This window comes from Ruditapes philippinarum, unplaced genomic scaffold (assembly GCF_026571515.1).
Source record: "Ruditapes philippinarum isolate M1 unplaced genomic scaffold, ASM2657151v2 ctg1116_1_1_1_1, whole genome shotgun sequence".
NCBI classification, from domain to species: domain Eukaryota; kingdom Metazoa; phylum Mollusca; class Bivalvia; order Venerida; family Veneridae; genus Ruditapes; species Ruditapes philippinarum.
In genome coordinates, this window is record NW_026866607.1 from 126148 (window position 1) to 141802 (window position 15655).

At 32.7% G+C, this 15655-nt stretch overlaps 1 protein-coding gene across 1 annotated transcript; it reads right to left on the reverse strand.

Annotated features, from left to right (window-relative positions):
- Positions 1 to 1257: 1257 nt before the first annotated feature.
- LOC132733033 (uncharacterized) lies at positions 1258 to 12889 on the reverse strand. Its single transcript, XM_060719609.1, has 7 exons — positions 12714 to 12889; positions 8521 to 8692; positions 7603 to 7757; positions 5603 to 5726; positions 3931 to 4067; positions 3568 to 3661; positions 1258 to 3186 (listed from the first exon to the last, which is right to left on the reverse strand). Exons 1-7 carry the CDS (start codon positions 12754 to 12756, stop codon positions 3003 to 3005), a joined length of 909 nt encoding a protein of 302 aa, XP_060575592.1. The 5' UTR covers positions 12757 to 12889; the 3' UTR covers positions 1258 to 3002.
- Positions 12890 to 15655: the final 2766 nt, after the last annotated feature.

The following is a 15655-nucleotide window of genomic DNA, read 5'->3' on the forward strand; positions in this document are numbered from 1 at the left end:
GAGGTCTGCATGGAATTAAATTCTTTGAACAATTTTTAAAGATGACCACCAAAGGAACATTCCTGTGAAGTTTGGATGAAATTGGCTCAGTGGTTAATGAGGAGATGTCATTTAAAGTAAAAGTTTACGGACGGACGGACGACGGACGGACGGACGGACGCCGGACGAAAAGCGATCACAAAAGCTCACCCTGTCACTTTGTGACAGGTGAGCTAAAAACCGGTTGAATAAATGTTCATTTTGAGGATGCGCACGCATCGTATGACCCCCTTCAAATATGCGAGTTTTTGGAGAAATTAACATCAGTTTTGGGAAGACACACTTGTGGTGTGTCGCGTTTATATTTTAGAGAAGACAACAATCTTGTCTTGAAGGAAGTTTTGTTGATTTGTTGAAGGTGGTTGAATTTAATTGTAGTAACTGATCAGGGTTCATTTGTTGTAATTAATTATTTTGGTTGTTGCATTATATTTGGTTGTTGAGCTATATCTGTTTTGTTGTATTGGGCGATTTTGTCCTGTCAAGATTATTATAGTTGATGCTTTGTTTTTGAAGATATCTGTAAATATCGATTGTTTTAGTTTAAGTTGTTTTATGATGCTGCTTAGATTTGGTGAAGTTAATATTGTTAGGTTAAATGGTTGTGGTGTCCCCTTCCAAATGTTTGTGGTTTTCCCCTTTCAAAATTCCATTTTATTTAGTTCCGCCCATTGTTTTCTCGTTTTTTTTACTTGGGGACCATATGCCGCTTTTCATGGCATGGCACATACGTGTCACATTGAAGGTTCCATGATAACCGCCATATGAACACCATCTGCAGATGTTTCAAAATTGTACCAGTCCATGTTTAATGTTGAATTCTGCTTAAATTGTACAGTTATTGCGACCAATATACAAGTATATTATATAAACCTACTATTGAAGACCTCCCACTACCAAATAATCTTGTATAAATGTTAAAAACCCAACACAACTTGCAACACTCAAGAGTTTATTTAATATGTTCATGCTAAGTTTTTTTGATTAATTGACTGACTATAGTTTAGAAAATTCAACACATTTATGTGTAAGGTATCAAATAGCGCGTCGTGTTTGGTTTGCGCACACGTAAATTTGGGTTCCTGGCTTTCTGAAGGGAAAGTTTCAGCCTTAGTGGGATGAACATGGTTCTGGTGTTATAGTCACAGGATCCAGCAAACGTTTATATTCTGATAATTAAATGCCCAAAGCCAATTTATTGATAAAAGCTCACTCCAATATAATTTCAGATTTTATTTTTATTTGAATTAGATATTCATATTTTATAAAATATATATTTATACATTTGTAAAGTCACTATTTTGTCATATATAATTAAAAACGCTAATTTGAATTTGCCACGGCGGGCGTCGCACAATGACGTTACGTCACTTCCTTGTTTTGACAGATTGTATAATATAATAAATGCTGCTGAAGAAGGCCGAAAGGGCAAAAGCTATAGCAAATTCAAATAAGCGTTTTACATTTTATACATTTGTATATATATTTATTTTGCAACTAAAACACATGAACTTCCGTGATCAAATTTAAAGCCGAATAATTGTAACTGCCTGCACATTATTTATTAGTGTTATAAGGCTATAAGCGGTACATTGATAAAACAAAAGACTTTTTGTTGAAAAAAAAAACAATATATTTTTGTTCCCGGGTAATAACCCTTTATGCAATTTGTAACATATTTCCCGAAAACTGTAACAAGCACGTGCACTTGAGTAATCAGTCATACTGCATCTAAATGTACCAATATCACGTGAAGATTCGACAAATCTCGTCGTTTATCGTACCTTGTCATATGGACGCACTATTTTGGCACGGAAAAGGACGAAATATGACGAATTTTCACGGTCATATTATTGATGAATGAATTAGCTAGATCTGATACATCAAAAGCAAGTCTCTCTGACTCGGTATTGTGAGTCATCATGAAGACAGTATATATTTACAGGTACAAAAAATGTTACAATTTCGTTACTTGCTGTATCAATAAATATGAAAGAAGTCGTATGCAAACATGTAAACAATTTTATCGTTTGTCTATGAAAAAAATAAATTATCAGTTCGTTTGTTGTTTTTGTTTCTTCTTTGCTTTTGTTGTTTTATTTTTATATATAAAATATATGTTTTTAATAACATTGTCCGATTATTCAAAACGTATTATAAGGTTGTTGCAAATGGCGTCCACATATTGATACAGCACTGCAACGATTCGTAAACAAAGGGCAACAACTCCGAGAATTTCGTATTTCTTTAAATGCACGCATTCATTCCCTTGTTTCACATTATGCATGAAAAAATTGATGATTATATAATATTATATACAAATCCGATTTTAAAATCATAAACTGTTACAATATATTATATGAATATAGAAAAGATATGATATGCTATGTTATGAACATCTTTGGTGGTTTGTATGTAAGCAAGAAAATATAAAGCATTTGGGAACATTTTTATGTTGGCTGTTAATTAAGAGTGTAATACCTTGCTGTCTGTTGTGTAAAATTACATATCAGATGGAAGCAATATTAATTTCTATAAAGAATATTCTAACGTAAAATTTAACGAACCCCACGTGCTGTTTTACGCCGTATCTATATCACGTTACGTCATTCAAATGCTTATAAAGGCATAGAACCAATGCAAACATGTGCTTTTTGGTGGTTCAATCATGCATATGATCTGTAACAGTGTTATAGTTGGCGTTATAAAATAAAAAAAAACTATCAATGTCGCTGCTGATTACTTAACAAAATGTCTTGAAATATCTCGGAAAAAATACTGCTCTTTCAAGGTGCATGTATTGTAATGTAAGTTTAAGCTATCTTCTGTTTGAACAAAACACTGATACTATGAAGGTTTTTCATCTTGAATGACTAACAAAAAATAAAATAAAAGGAATAACCAAAGATGTGCATAACATGCACTTTAGATCACACTGAAACATTACATATCTAAATATTTTCTTAGTAAAGAATCACTGTAAAAAGCGCGCCAAGCAGAAGAACGCTGATGGACGCTACAGCAGACGACACGCCATTGCACGCATCTGTACTGAATGTATTCTTGCCGTTCTTTTCCATGTTCACTGCCAACATGTACCAATCTGAACCTTTACCACACTCAAATTTTGCCGCACAATTTCTTCTCCTGGAGTAAACAAAGACATATACAAAATAGTTTTTACATCATGGGGAGTTAAACTGGACCATATCAAATATTGTTGTTTTTCTCTTTCTTTTCTTCTTTTCTTTGCCCCTCGCAGATCACTATCTATACCATATGAGTTTTTTTGTGATCCCATGATAACGTTTATCCATGTGTGCATACAATAACTTCCAAAAAAAAAAAAAAAAAGACAAACAGTGCATATTCTCATATTGTTTTTTTGTTGTTGTTCATTAAGCCCTATTACACATACTTCTTGTGTCACGAGTGAAGATTATTCTCCTTATTTCGAAAGTTTTAAACTCAAGTTATAGGCTAAGGCAAAAGTTTCAAGAGGTAAACGTTAATAAAAGGCTAACTTACTTGCAAGTTTGATCGTCACCCGATTGTTCTGCCTCCATAATACAGTTTTTGAAAGTGTCTGTCTTGGACTGCTCAACAGCACATGTGAAATTTGCTGTGGAAATTTAAGAATATATCGAAGTTTATAGTTCAAACTTTATTATAAATCTCTGCTTTTAATGATCATGAAACATGCAAGAATTCTAACGTGTGTAAGCTGTCTAAATCTAATGTATTATATTCATTGCAATTATCTTCGTATCAGAGACAACACCTTAACGAATATAGTGTACATTTTGATAGTTTGAGCCATATATTGACAAACGTTATGTATGTAAATAACTTTAAAAAGTACATACAATAAAATGAAAAACATATATTTACCGTTATCCAGTTTACTGCATTCATTTTCAACAAATTCTTGCATAAGTTTAACGTTGTTCTCATTCAGTAATTCAGCATATTTCCAAACCTGCGAACACATCTTGAGATCATTTGACACAGTACGAACAGCCCCCTTGCTGTAGAAAATTAACATAATCAATACAAACTATATGAAAAAGTGGCAAGATATTTTTTGTTCAGAGAAAGCATTTTTACATTGTCTCTTCTATCTGCATTAGACACGTGACATTAGACACGTGACATCAAACTTCCAGTCATATATTTGAAAGTTATGATGCTATAGCTAATGAGATATTTATATTAGATTTTAAAACACTACAGTTATGGTGTTTCCATACTTTTAGAAGGGATGTTACATAGAATGTCTCTGCTATTTAATACATATTAATATTGTATGTAAAATAGAATTCAGTGCACCATTGGAACACAATATTGTGTTTCAGTATAATAGAAAATAAAAAGTGACATACTTGAATAACAGAGATATGTTTAGATAAAAAAACTAATATAACAGATTCTGAGGCATTCTAAAATGACAAACTTGTATTATAGACACATATTAAAATAGCAAACAAGTATGATATACACATATTTGAATGATAATCTAGTAAAACACTAAAATGTAACAGAAACATAGCTATGACATAATTGTATAACAGAAATTAAACATACTTGAGTGACATACAAGTGAAAAGAAACTTAGTCAAGTGATATACTTATAAAATAAAAACATACTTAAATGTCATACTTGCTAACAGAGACATACTTTTGTCCAGAAACATAATAAACTTGCGTACTTGTGTATAACAGAATCATACTAAAATAACATACTTTGTGTAACAGAAAAAACATACTTAACTGACTTATTAATGAAACAGGAACATACTAAAATAACATACAAATTTAAGAGAAACATACTGAAATGAATTACTTATGTAACATAAACATTCTAAAATGACACCCTTGTGTAACAGAAACATACTTAAATTACATACTTTGTGTAACAAAAACATACTAAAATGACATGCTTATGTAACACAAATGTACTAAACTGACATATTCATGATGTAACAGAAACATACTGAAATGACATATCTTTGTAACAGAAACATACTAAAATGACATCCTTGTGTGACAGAGACATACTTAATTGACATACTGGTGAAACAAAAATAAACTTAAATTACATACTTTGTGTAACAAAAACATACTAAAATGAGATATGAATGTAACAGAAACATACTAAAATGACAAACTTAGGTAACAGAAACATACTAAAATGAGATATGAATGTAACAGAAACATACTAAAATGACAAACTTAGGTAACAGAAACATACTAAAATGAGATATGAATGTAACAGAAACATACTAAAATGACAAACTTAGGTAACAGAAACATACTTAAATGAGATATGAATGTAACAGAAACATACTAAAATGACAAACTTATGTAACAGAAACATACTAAAATGACATACTTATGTAACAGAAACATACTAAAATGACAAACTTAGGTAACAGAAACATACTAAAATGAGATATGAATGTAACAGAAACATACTTAAAATGAAATACTTATGTAACAGAAACATACTAAAATGACATATCTTCATAATCTACTTATGCGTGGCTATAAATAAACTACTTACACGGTGTCATCTGAACACAAAGCTGAAACTTGTATAAAAGGATATTTAGCTCCCGCCGGGCTGCTTCTTAACGTATTTGTGAACATGTTCATTGCGTTTGCCATTATTAGTGCTTGTTTACATCCTTGAAAATACAATAGAATAGAAAATGAGCTCACAGTTTATGTTCATATTGTAGCATTTTAAGTGAAATATAACCTGTTTACGTTCTCTTAAAAATGTGTATGTCACTTCGTCTCAAAAGACTAGCATTTATGGACATAATTGACCTAATCATAAATATTCAGATTAAATCTGAGAAGAAACGACACAGGTAAAAATGCACCACATGTTAAAAAATACAATACAATAATAATACTATACTAGTTTATTCAACATTAAACATTTTACAATGTTTTTAGCATACAGAGTTTACAGTTACATAAACGTAACTATGTGAAACACTTGTATAAGATATGATAGAAACATATGGTGTCTCCAAGAAAGTACCCGTATGTTTTAGATATGGTGCAGGCAGATGTTTTTCATATGGTAAGAAACATTGTTTCTCCTAGAAAAGCACACCCTATGTTACATATATGGTAAAGAATTTGTTTGTCACATATGGTACACATTCATGTTTTTTCATTGCAAATGGTATATTTTGTTCCAGAGAGATTGTTCATCAGAATTTAACAAGTATTTAGTGTTCAACATCATTTTGGCGACCAATGAAATCGCTGTAATTTTCAGAAAATGCCCTTCTGTATCGTAAAAACAGGCAAATTATGTCACTTATTTATTAAGTCGATCTCTAAGCTAAGTCTTAATAATTAAGAGTTTGAAACAAAGTACGCATGTGTAAACTGAATGTAGTAGCTCCGCCTTATAAAGGCGACGTGTCATGGATAAAATTCTAAGCGAGGAGTTGGGTCAACGTTTCTTCATATACAATCAATCAATGGTCAACAATTTTAGTATCGGAATCGTTTGTGAATAATTCCATGGAGAAAATACAGACAAACATTAACATTTTGGTCATTTTGAACCAATATATACATTAATCACAAATGAAGGACGATTATTATTTGAACATTGATCAATAAATGCACACAGGCACGTGAAGCTCCTTTTACGGTTTATTTAGGTATGTTTCACATGGAAGTGTCTTAAAGCCCTCAGCGACAAATTATAAAGAAAACGGACTAACATGTTCTTTTACACGTGTTTTTAAAAACATAAGAAACACATATGTTTACATATAAAAAACATATTGTGTACCAAACATACAATAAACATGTGGTGCATTTTTACCTGTGTGATCGTATTTGACGAAATTAGTAAAAGTCATAGTATATTTATCATTCAATTAATTTTCTTTTGGTTTTGTTTCATTTACATGTGATAACAATCATGTCAACTTCAAACGACCCATTTAATCTATGTCAGATATAGCTAAAAGGTTAACAGTTTGTAATCATATTTAATAAACAGAAACTTCATTTTAGTCATAAACCTAGTCTTATATTTTTAGTCAAACAAGAGCCATCATGACCCTGCACCGTTTAACTGAGAGACATTGCTAGCTCAAACATTATAGTAGTTATCTGGTCTTATATGGAATATTAAAAATACTTTCGATGTACAAAAGTGATGTAAATGAAATACAGTAGCAGTTTTGTAGTATAGCATGAGCTAAAAAGTATATGACTCGCGGATAAGCTATAACTCAAAATCTCCGTTATTGTTCATAAATGCATAACGAGACATTAAGGATATTGTTATCAATATCTTTGGTAGAATCGCAATTTGTGGTGAAACGCTTGCAATCTTTCACAAAATGTAACACGCAGCTGAAAAGCTTAAAAATTAAACTAATACAAAAAATCACTTAGAACAGAAAGTCGAATAACTGAAATAAACTTAACAAAAATTCAAAGCTAAATACTCTTTAGAACAAGTGAAATTGTATGGCAAAAATAGGCATGTAAGAATAAAGTTTAATGTAAAAAAAAGATTACCACAAAAATTGTCGACGCTATTAAAACGTTCAAACATGTCCTTGAATGTTAAACCACCAAGTTCAACAGTCGCCAACTGTGTAGTTTCAATGAGTGCACGACATTGACCAACCAGTGCTTCAATATCTTTAATTTTTTTGTAGGCCCCATCTGCCCTGAAATAATATATGAGCTGCGTCACGACAAAACCAAAGCATCCGCGCTGTCTGATCAGGACCCATGCTGTTCGCTTACAAAACCTTATTACAAGTAGAGAAACTGATAGCGAACATCATGCATCCTGATCAGACTGCGCGGATGCGCAGGCTTGTCTGGATCCATGCTGATCGCACACGCACTATGTTGGTTTTGTCGTGACGCGGCTCATTTATAATAACCATACTAGATCTATTGAAACTGTTCCCCATAATTACACATGTATGGAATATTATTCTTTCGTCAATTGCTTTCATGTACTTTGCAGATTTATTTCTTTTTTCCTCCTAGTATGTACAATGCATAAAATGAATGCTAAATTAATATCAGATAATTTAAGAGAGGAGAACATTTGAATAGTAACACTCCTAAGTTGGCCGTTTTAGGCTTATAAATTTTAATACACATTATCGAAGATTTTGTTCTTCTGCCAATTTCAAGAGCAGATAACTCAAAATTAAGCATACGAATGCATTATATTTTATTCCGGATTATCTTATTTCGTGCAAAGTTGTAATAATTCTACCCATCAGACAAAATTGCTACGCTTCAAAAATAAGGCATACTGAATGGAGATTTTTAAGGAACTGTAAAGAAATATGTCGCAGTGTCAGCAATTATAACAGGGATTGAGGTAATTCATTCAAATGTGAAACCTCATTAGATGTTAAACAAAGAAGGCAATGATTTGGTGTCGTTCAACCTCATCGCCAAGTCACTTACTCTGCAGCATTACAGACAGCTGTTAAAGTTTGGCTCATTTTTTCAGATTGCGAGGCTTGGCTAGCAATGATTGATGCTAGATCCGTTCCTAACCCGTCCACGAGACTATTTACATCAGCTTTTTTACTTTCGGTGGCACAGGCATGGTCATCAGCAACAACTTGGTTTAAACCTATAAATAGATATAGGAAAACAACAATATGCTGTAATATGATATACATGGCCATCCACACATCAATTTTAAGATTGAAAGCGTTTTAAACATCTTGGTCAAACCTTAAAGGATAGGCTTACTCTGTCGTATCTTGGACGTGCACTTGACTCTAACTTGATGAGCTTAATTGACGTGTCCTTGGTGTGAAATTAACTTGTATTTAGTTGGTGCGAAATTAACTTGTTATTAGTTTGACAGGAGTTTGCTAGGCAAGAAGTTTTCGTTCTGTCTTACCCAGCGAAATTCATAGGAGATGATGTTTAAAATCAATTTATTGTGTTTTTGTTGTTGTTGTTGCTTCTACTGCTGTATTGTTATTTTCACGTCACAACGATATTGTAATGTGGCGTCATGCCCAGCTTTGCTAATAGATGAAGACTTCTAGTGTTCCTGTGGGCATTATTTCAGTCACATATCGGCATCTGAGTAGAATAATGAAACTTCCGTCATGTCTCTAACAGTAATACCAACATGAAAGACACCAATGTTCCTGACAGGTTCGAGCCCAATGCAGTGAGGCGCAGGTGATTTTAAGACGACCACATAGGGCCTTCATGCTTACTTATACAAATTTTTGAGGTACTATTTCATGTAATTATTCAACCAAGTACCGGGACTCATATCACATAATCTCACGTAAAAGCATTTCCGTTTCATTGGGTTTAAATATATGCAATTAAAGTAACTTAACTTGTTTTGATTTAATGCTAGATTATCATTAACGATTTAAAGTTTTCCTAATAAAGATAGTTAGCGAAGTGCAACAGTATATTGTAATAAAATAAATCAGCGCAATGCAGCGAATTTCGTTAACCCAATGCAACATGAAAGTGTGGATGTATGTCACGTGTGGGTGTAATTACGAAACAGAACACCCTCATATTAAGAAATAATTACTTTTTCTCTTCTTTCTTACTTTAAAATATTAAGGCCTAATGTTTCAAGACAGTTTAAAGACTAATGGTAGATTCAGTTGAAATACGGGGCTACAGTACCCGTTCTATACAGCTGCCAATAGTTTGTCATAAAACCTATTGTGCTATTAAAGAACCCATCCGTGTCCATATTTGGTTTATTGCAAAATCTTACGAAACCCTTTGAGCGTATCAAAAAAGCAGCTGTAATTAAACACACTCATGTGCATGCATTAAGTTTTTGAGATGACATCTAACATAAACTCCGTGTTTTTAGCCGGTGACTAATTAATGCATAATTCCCTCTCAATGCGAGCATATATCTTTGAACAGGATAGGGACACGTCGCGTACATAAAACTATCTATCAATTATTTAAAAAAAAACTGTATTAAAAGTTTTAAAAAATCTGCTGTTTATAATTTAGCAATTGTATTATTGTCAACATAGCCGGCTTTGGACAAAATGTATTTTAAAATACTGACTCCAGTAATTGATATCAACTTGGCAGCAATCTCTCCTAATCGGTTAGTTCCCCTGCTCAGAAAAAGGAAAATGACGTAACCGGTGAAAGGGGAGTGTGTCCGACGTAAAAGTATTTAAAATGCTGAGAAGAATTATGAAACAAATTTAAAATTAAGAAGAAGACACAAGCAGTCAACGATCTTAAATTCGCTAACGAGGATAAATTTGGTGTACTTTCGTCGTTTACATCCGCGCAAAATCATGAAATTATAAACCGAATTGATATTACAGTTGCACGTCGGTGTATTTCAAGAAAATCAAACTTGAGAAAAATGATAAGATTTTTAAAAAAGTAAAAGGCAGATTTTAGCTAGTGTAAAATACAAAAAAAAATGTTGCTAAGTTCGAAATTAGAAAAGTATAAAGTTTCCTTTTAAAAGGAAAGGCTTTGCTCAGTTGTGCCTTCATCCCAACCCTTTAAAATTGTTTTTTTTTTGTTTCAATTTATTATCACAATTTTTTTTGAATTACGGTATTTGTATATCATAAAGGGTTTATTTAGTTCTCTTATCTCTATTGTATAAAACTAATAAAGAAAATGATCAATCGTAAAAATATTAACGTGATACTGAAGGAAAACAACTTTTTTAAACAAGTGTGCACATTTCATTTCCCCTTTTTCGCAGCGAAATCATTCCTTTGCTTTATAGACAAGTAAATGCACTAAAATACTTCGTTACGTGGTACCGAAGCATGTATAAGCTATGTTACACGATCACAAATAGACGATGCGCTATGTGGCAAGGTTAATGATATGCATGGGCTATTTTTAGATTACCTCACCAAGAAGTTGAATTGCGTTCAGTAGATCTAAATATAACTCGATCATGCGTGATTTGGTAAGCAGGACCACCCTTTGAAGACGGAATACTACTACCATTCTCTATTGTATAAAACTAATACAGACAAAAAAAACAATTATAAAAGAAACTAACTTTTGCGTCTTGAAAAACAATTGAAACGGAACAATTTCGTTTATAATTTGTTACGATAATCAAGTAAAAATAGAAATCCTATTCATATAAACGAACTGGGATTACCGAAGTAACTAAATAGCTTAGATTTCCGTAATATTACTTCGTATGATTCCGCAGTATGACGGAATCGCCCGAATTGTCACGATTGCAATCGGAACTACATCGGCTATTATCATTAATCCGAAGAGTGACGGAAAAGGCCGAAAAGTTGCGATTGGCACGATTGCAAACTGGTTTCCCGTTCAATATGAAAATAAAGATTTTTAACAAGTAAAGCAATCTAAGCCGGAAACAATTTTGCTAACGGTTGAAAGTAAAAAAAGTTCAATCTTATGTGCGATTAATGTCTGATTTTGCGGTCTATTGCGTGACTATAAACGAAGAAAGGGCTATTTTTGTATATTTTGACTTCTCATCTGCAATTTACGTGGATTAAAAGCGTTGATTGCAATGTTTAAAGTTACTTTATTTCTCCCCCCTTAACATTTTTTGTTTGAAAGTATATAACGCGTAAAATAAATAAATTAGAATTTACTAGTTCGCAAAATGACCATAATTATAGGATTGTTAAGCCCTGCAGTTGAAAAAAAACAACATGCTGTCTTTAGGCATGTCGGGCTCCGATCACACATACCAACCTATCGGCAATTATTTTATTAAGTGTCCGTGAACAGTAAGTATCTTGTTTAACATATAACTTGCCTATATATCATATAACTTGCCTATATATCATAAGACATGCCCATTTATCACGTTGAAGTAGCTTATTCGTTTGAGATTGGACTCGACCAAGTAGAATCATTTTCATAATACATGTATAAATTCAATAAACCTTAACTTATACATAAAGTTGCACCTGTCACATATGTAAATTAAAACAATACAAGTTTTGTATTAGTGACATATGCCGCATATATACAAGTATATAGTGGATCAATTGTTTACACAATGAAATAGGACAATCCGATATAGCAAATCTGTTATTCACGCTCTTCTATGCATAAATGTAATATTCAAAATTACAGCACTGCTATTTTTCACCAAGATTCACGACGTATGTAACTGTTCGATATATCAAAGATTGACAGAAAAAAAACTAGTTTTCATTACGTCATTCACATTCGTGGTCAGTTAACCTTTACTTGCCGAATTTTTTAAAATGAACATTTTCAGCTTGCAGTATTTTTCTTTTTCTTAGAAATTCCTGTTATTTATTATGATCGTGTAAGTTGGCCATTATAGCTTCCTAGCCAGATTACCAGGTTGAACAGTCTGTTTTAAGTTGACGGCTTTCCTTTTCGTCTTATATGGCTCGATTCTTTCAGTAACGCTAATATAACGAAGCCTGAGATACCCTATCTTTGACATTAGAATATTAACGAATTATCTTGTCATTATATGTTTTATGTTCATTGTACATATGTCATATATGTACGTGTGATATAATTTTCATGTTCTCTTTCCACAATCAGTGAAAGTACTACACGCGAAAAAAAAAAGTAAAAGTGATGCAAATTATGAATTAAAATAATTCAAAATTAGTTTTACGAAAAAACAAACTTACATAAAAAGGCCACGGATGCAACAGCTAGCCCAAACATCTTCATGAATATTTAATTGTCTGTGTATCCTGTAACTGTATGTGTAACTCTCCCGAAAGTAATGCCGGATTAAAGTAAAAAAGGCGTTTCACAACAAAATTTACGGTCTCCTCATTTTAAAGCTACACCATCATAGTTGAATGCAAATTTTGTTTATATAACTTAATATAAGTTGCCGTTTTGTAGCTGCAACTTTTCCATCATTTTCAATCAAAACGTAAGCGACAGCGAGGTGTTCAAAGTGTTCTGTAATAACATGGGCATGATATAGAAAAAATGCAGTTGTGTGGAGCACATAAGTAATAAACAATTTCGTTCATCAACAGATATATCTATCATTTTTTTTATTTTATTTTTCAGGGTTGCGAGTCCGTGTGACAACGTGTAAAACTCAGTTAATAATAAAGATAACTTGGATTCAGTTTGGTTATCTTTTTGTTATGTAATAGATATACCATTGCTGCGTTGACGATTTCTGGGTTTGCGTAAATTATACCATAATCACGTGACCTTTCTTATGCCTTAACCTCACGAGACGAAGTCGAGTGAGGTTGCATAAGAAAGGTCACGTGATTGTGGTATAATTTACGCAAACCCAGAAATCGTCAACGCACCAATGGTGTATCTGTTTTAACCTATAGCTCCGCCCAGAAACACTTACTCCTTCGATCTTCAAAACTGAAAATTATACCATAGTCTGGGTATGGTATAATTTACGGTTATTGGAAATTATACTTGGAAGAATTTTACATAAGAAGCGCTGAAGAGCTATAGGTTATCTTTTAATTATACTGATCACAAGTACCTTTTTTTTCGTAAATACATGTATCTTCTTTTTTGTAATATGTAATGAATTTTCTTCAAATAAATTGCGTAAAGGCCTACAACGATAGACATTCGCCGCTTGTGTGCTTTGTCTCACAAGCATCTTCTAGTCTGAAAACATTTATAAAAAACAACAGACAATTTTCAATAAAAAAATATTATCTAAAGAGGTGCTACTTTAAGCATTTTCCGCCATAAAGAGGTGCTACTTTAAGCATTTTCCGCCATAAAGAGGTGCTACTTTAAGCATTTTCCGCCATAAAGAGGTGCTACTTTAAGCATTTTCCGCCATTAAGTCTCACTGATTCGCCACCCTGGACTAGTGTTGGATTTGTAATAACAAATAATTAACCTGCTGCATCAATCGTTTATTTAAAGAAAGAATATTTTCTACGTTTTCTTTCCCTTACCTATTACACTGGGCGGTACTTAACCAAATCTGCACTTTCGCCATTTGATAAATAATTAACACATGTTACCTATAAAACTTTTTTCCGAGTTTTCTTGGACCTCATGATTTTCATTGGTCAGTGGTCATTCTTTTGCAATTTATAACCAATCAAATGCCTGGGATCTGAGTTTGAGCTACAAGAATTTCTTTATAACATGGGACCCAGGTCAATGACGGAGTCGCTTTAACTTAACGCCTTAGTGAAGAAGAGTAAGGCAGACTATTAGCGGTGTGAAATATCCATTAAATTTTATGCGCTGAGTTAAGTTCTTTTCAAAGATAACTTGACACATTAATTTTTACTTGTAGTCTTTATTTTAAAAGCTGTGACTAATGAAATGGTTTTTCTGTTATATAATCTTATGTTACATAAATATTGTTACAAAAAACAGAACATACACACGGTTACAACACAGCAACGCGAAATTGCAACAATCAACGCGTCTTATTTTTCTAAAAAGAAGAGGTCACTGGTACTCTCTGTGTCAGGAAGCTACGCAGCTATCTTTCCACAGGCCATTCGTTCTGCTCAGTCTGAAATAATGCACACTAGCTGTAAGGCACTTTAGATATTTCTATTCAGTATGGCCGTATGACCATCAATGCGTCGGTATGACATATACATGTACATGTTTTTTTTTCAATTCTGATAAATCCGGTACAAGTATTAACCAATTGAACAAAGTCATGTTTCAACTAAAATCATCATCGGACCCAGTCTTATCAATTTAACATCGTTATCCTTCCCATAGTCCAACACAACGATATCAAATGCATATTACACCCCATATATAGCCCCGTTTTATATTTAGGTCAAATGCATAGCGTACCTGACATAACCTTGTTTTCATTTTCAGGTTCAAAATATCTATATCAAATGTATATCGTACTCCAGTTATCCTCAATTTTATTTTCAGGGTCAATTCTTTATATAAAATCCTTATTATACTTGAAGTAACAAAGTTCTGTCAATTTTGAGGAAAAAGAGCCTACGTATATTTATTAATGATGGTGATTCTATTTGACTTTTACACAGCTGCAAATCTTAGTAATATGTCAGACTCAGCGAGAGCCCCGTCCAATATAAGATTGACAGTTCTGTACGAGTCCAATATAATTCAGTATTGAACTCAGTGTTAAATTATGTTTTAAATTGTTGTATGAGAAAATAAACATGCACTAGGAGTCTCACAAGTACAGAAAGTTCGGTATTTATTTGCAGAAATAAAAAGGGTTTAAAAAACCCTACCCTAGAAAATTGTTTTTGTGTGGGCTTTGCCAAAGCAGAGAGATAATTTTAAGATAATTTTTATTTTTTTAAAATTTTTAAAAAAAAATTTTGTAGATATTTTTTGTCTTCCTGATCATATCTCGATGAACAGTTTATTTGTAAACCTGTTGCTAGTCTCTATATATGCGTCATGCGTGCGCATCCTCAATATTCTTATACCGCGAACACTTTTTCAACCGGTATTTTGAACAAAAACGAGTCATATTGAATAGAACAATAAGAATTGATTCGAATTAAATTTCTTTTGCAAAGAAGATGTCCTTACTTCTAGTTTTAATATTCCAAATGCCTTGACACAAATCTCCCCTTTCTCGTCAGTATTTCGCGTTGAATGCGCT

Coding starts and splice junctions, on each gene's coding strand:
- LOC132733033 (XM_060719609.1), bottom strand. CDS start 12,756: ATGAAGATGTTTGGGCTAGCTGTTGCATCCGTGGCCTTTTTAT. Junction 7,758..8,520: donor GCTGTCTGTAATGCTGCAGA/GTAAGTGACTTG, acceptor ATATTATTTCAG/GGCAGATGGGGCCTACAAAA. Junction 5,727..7,602: donor TAGCGTCGACAATTTTTGTG/GTAATCTTTTTT, acceptor TGTATTTTCAAG/GATGTAAACAAGCACTAATA.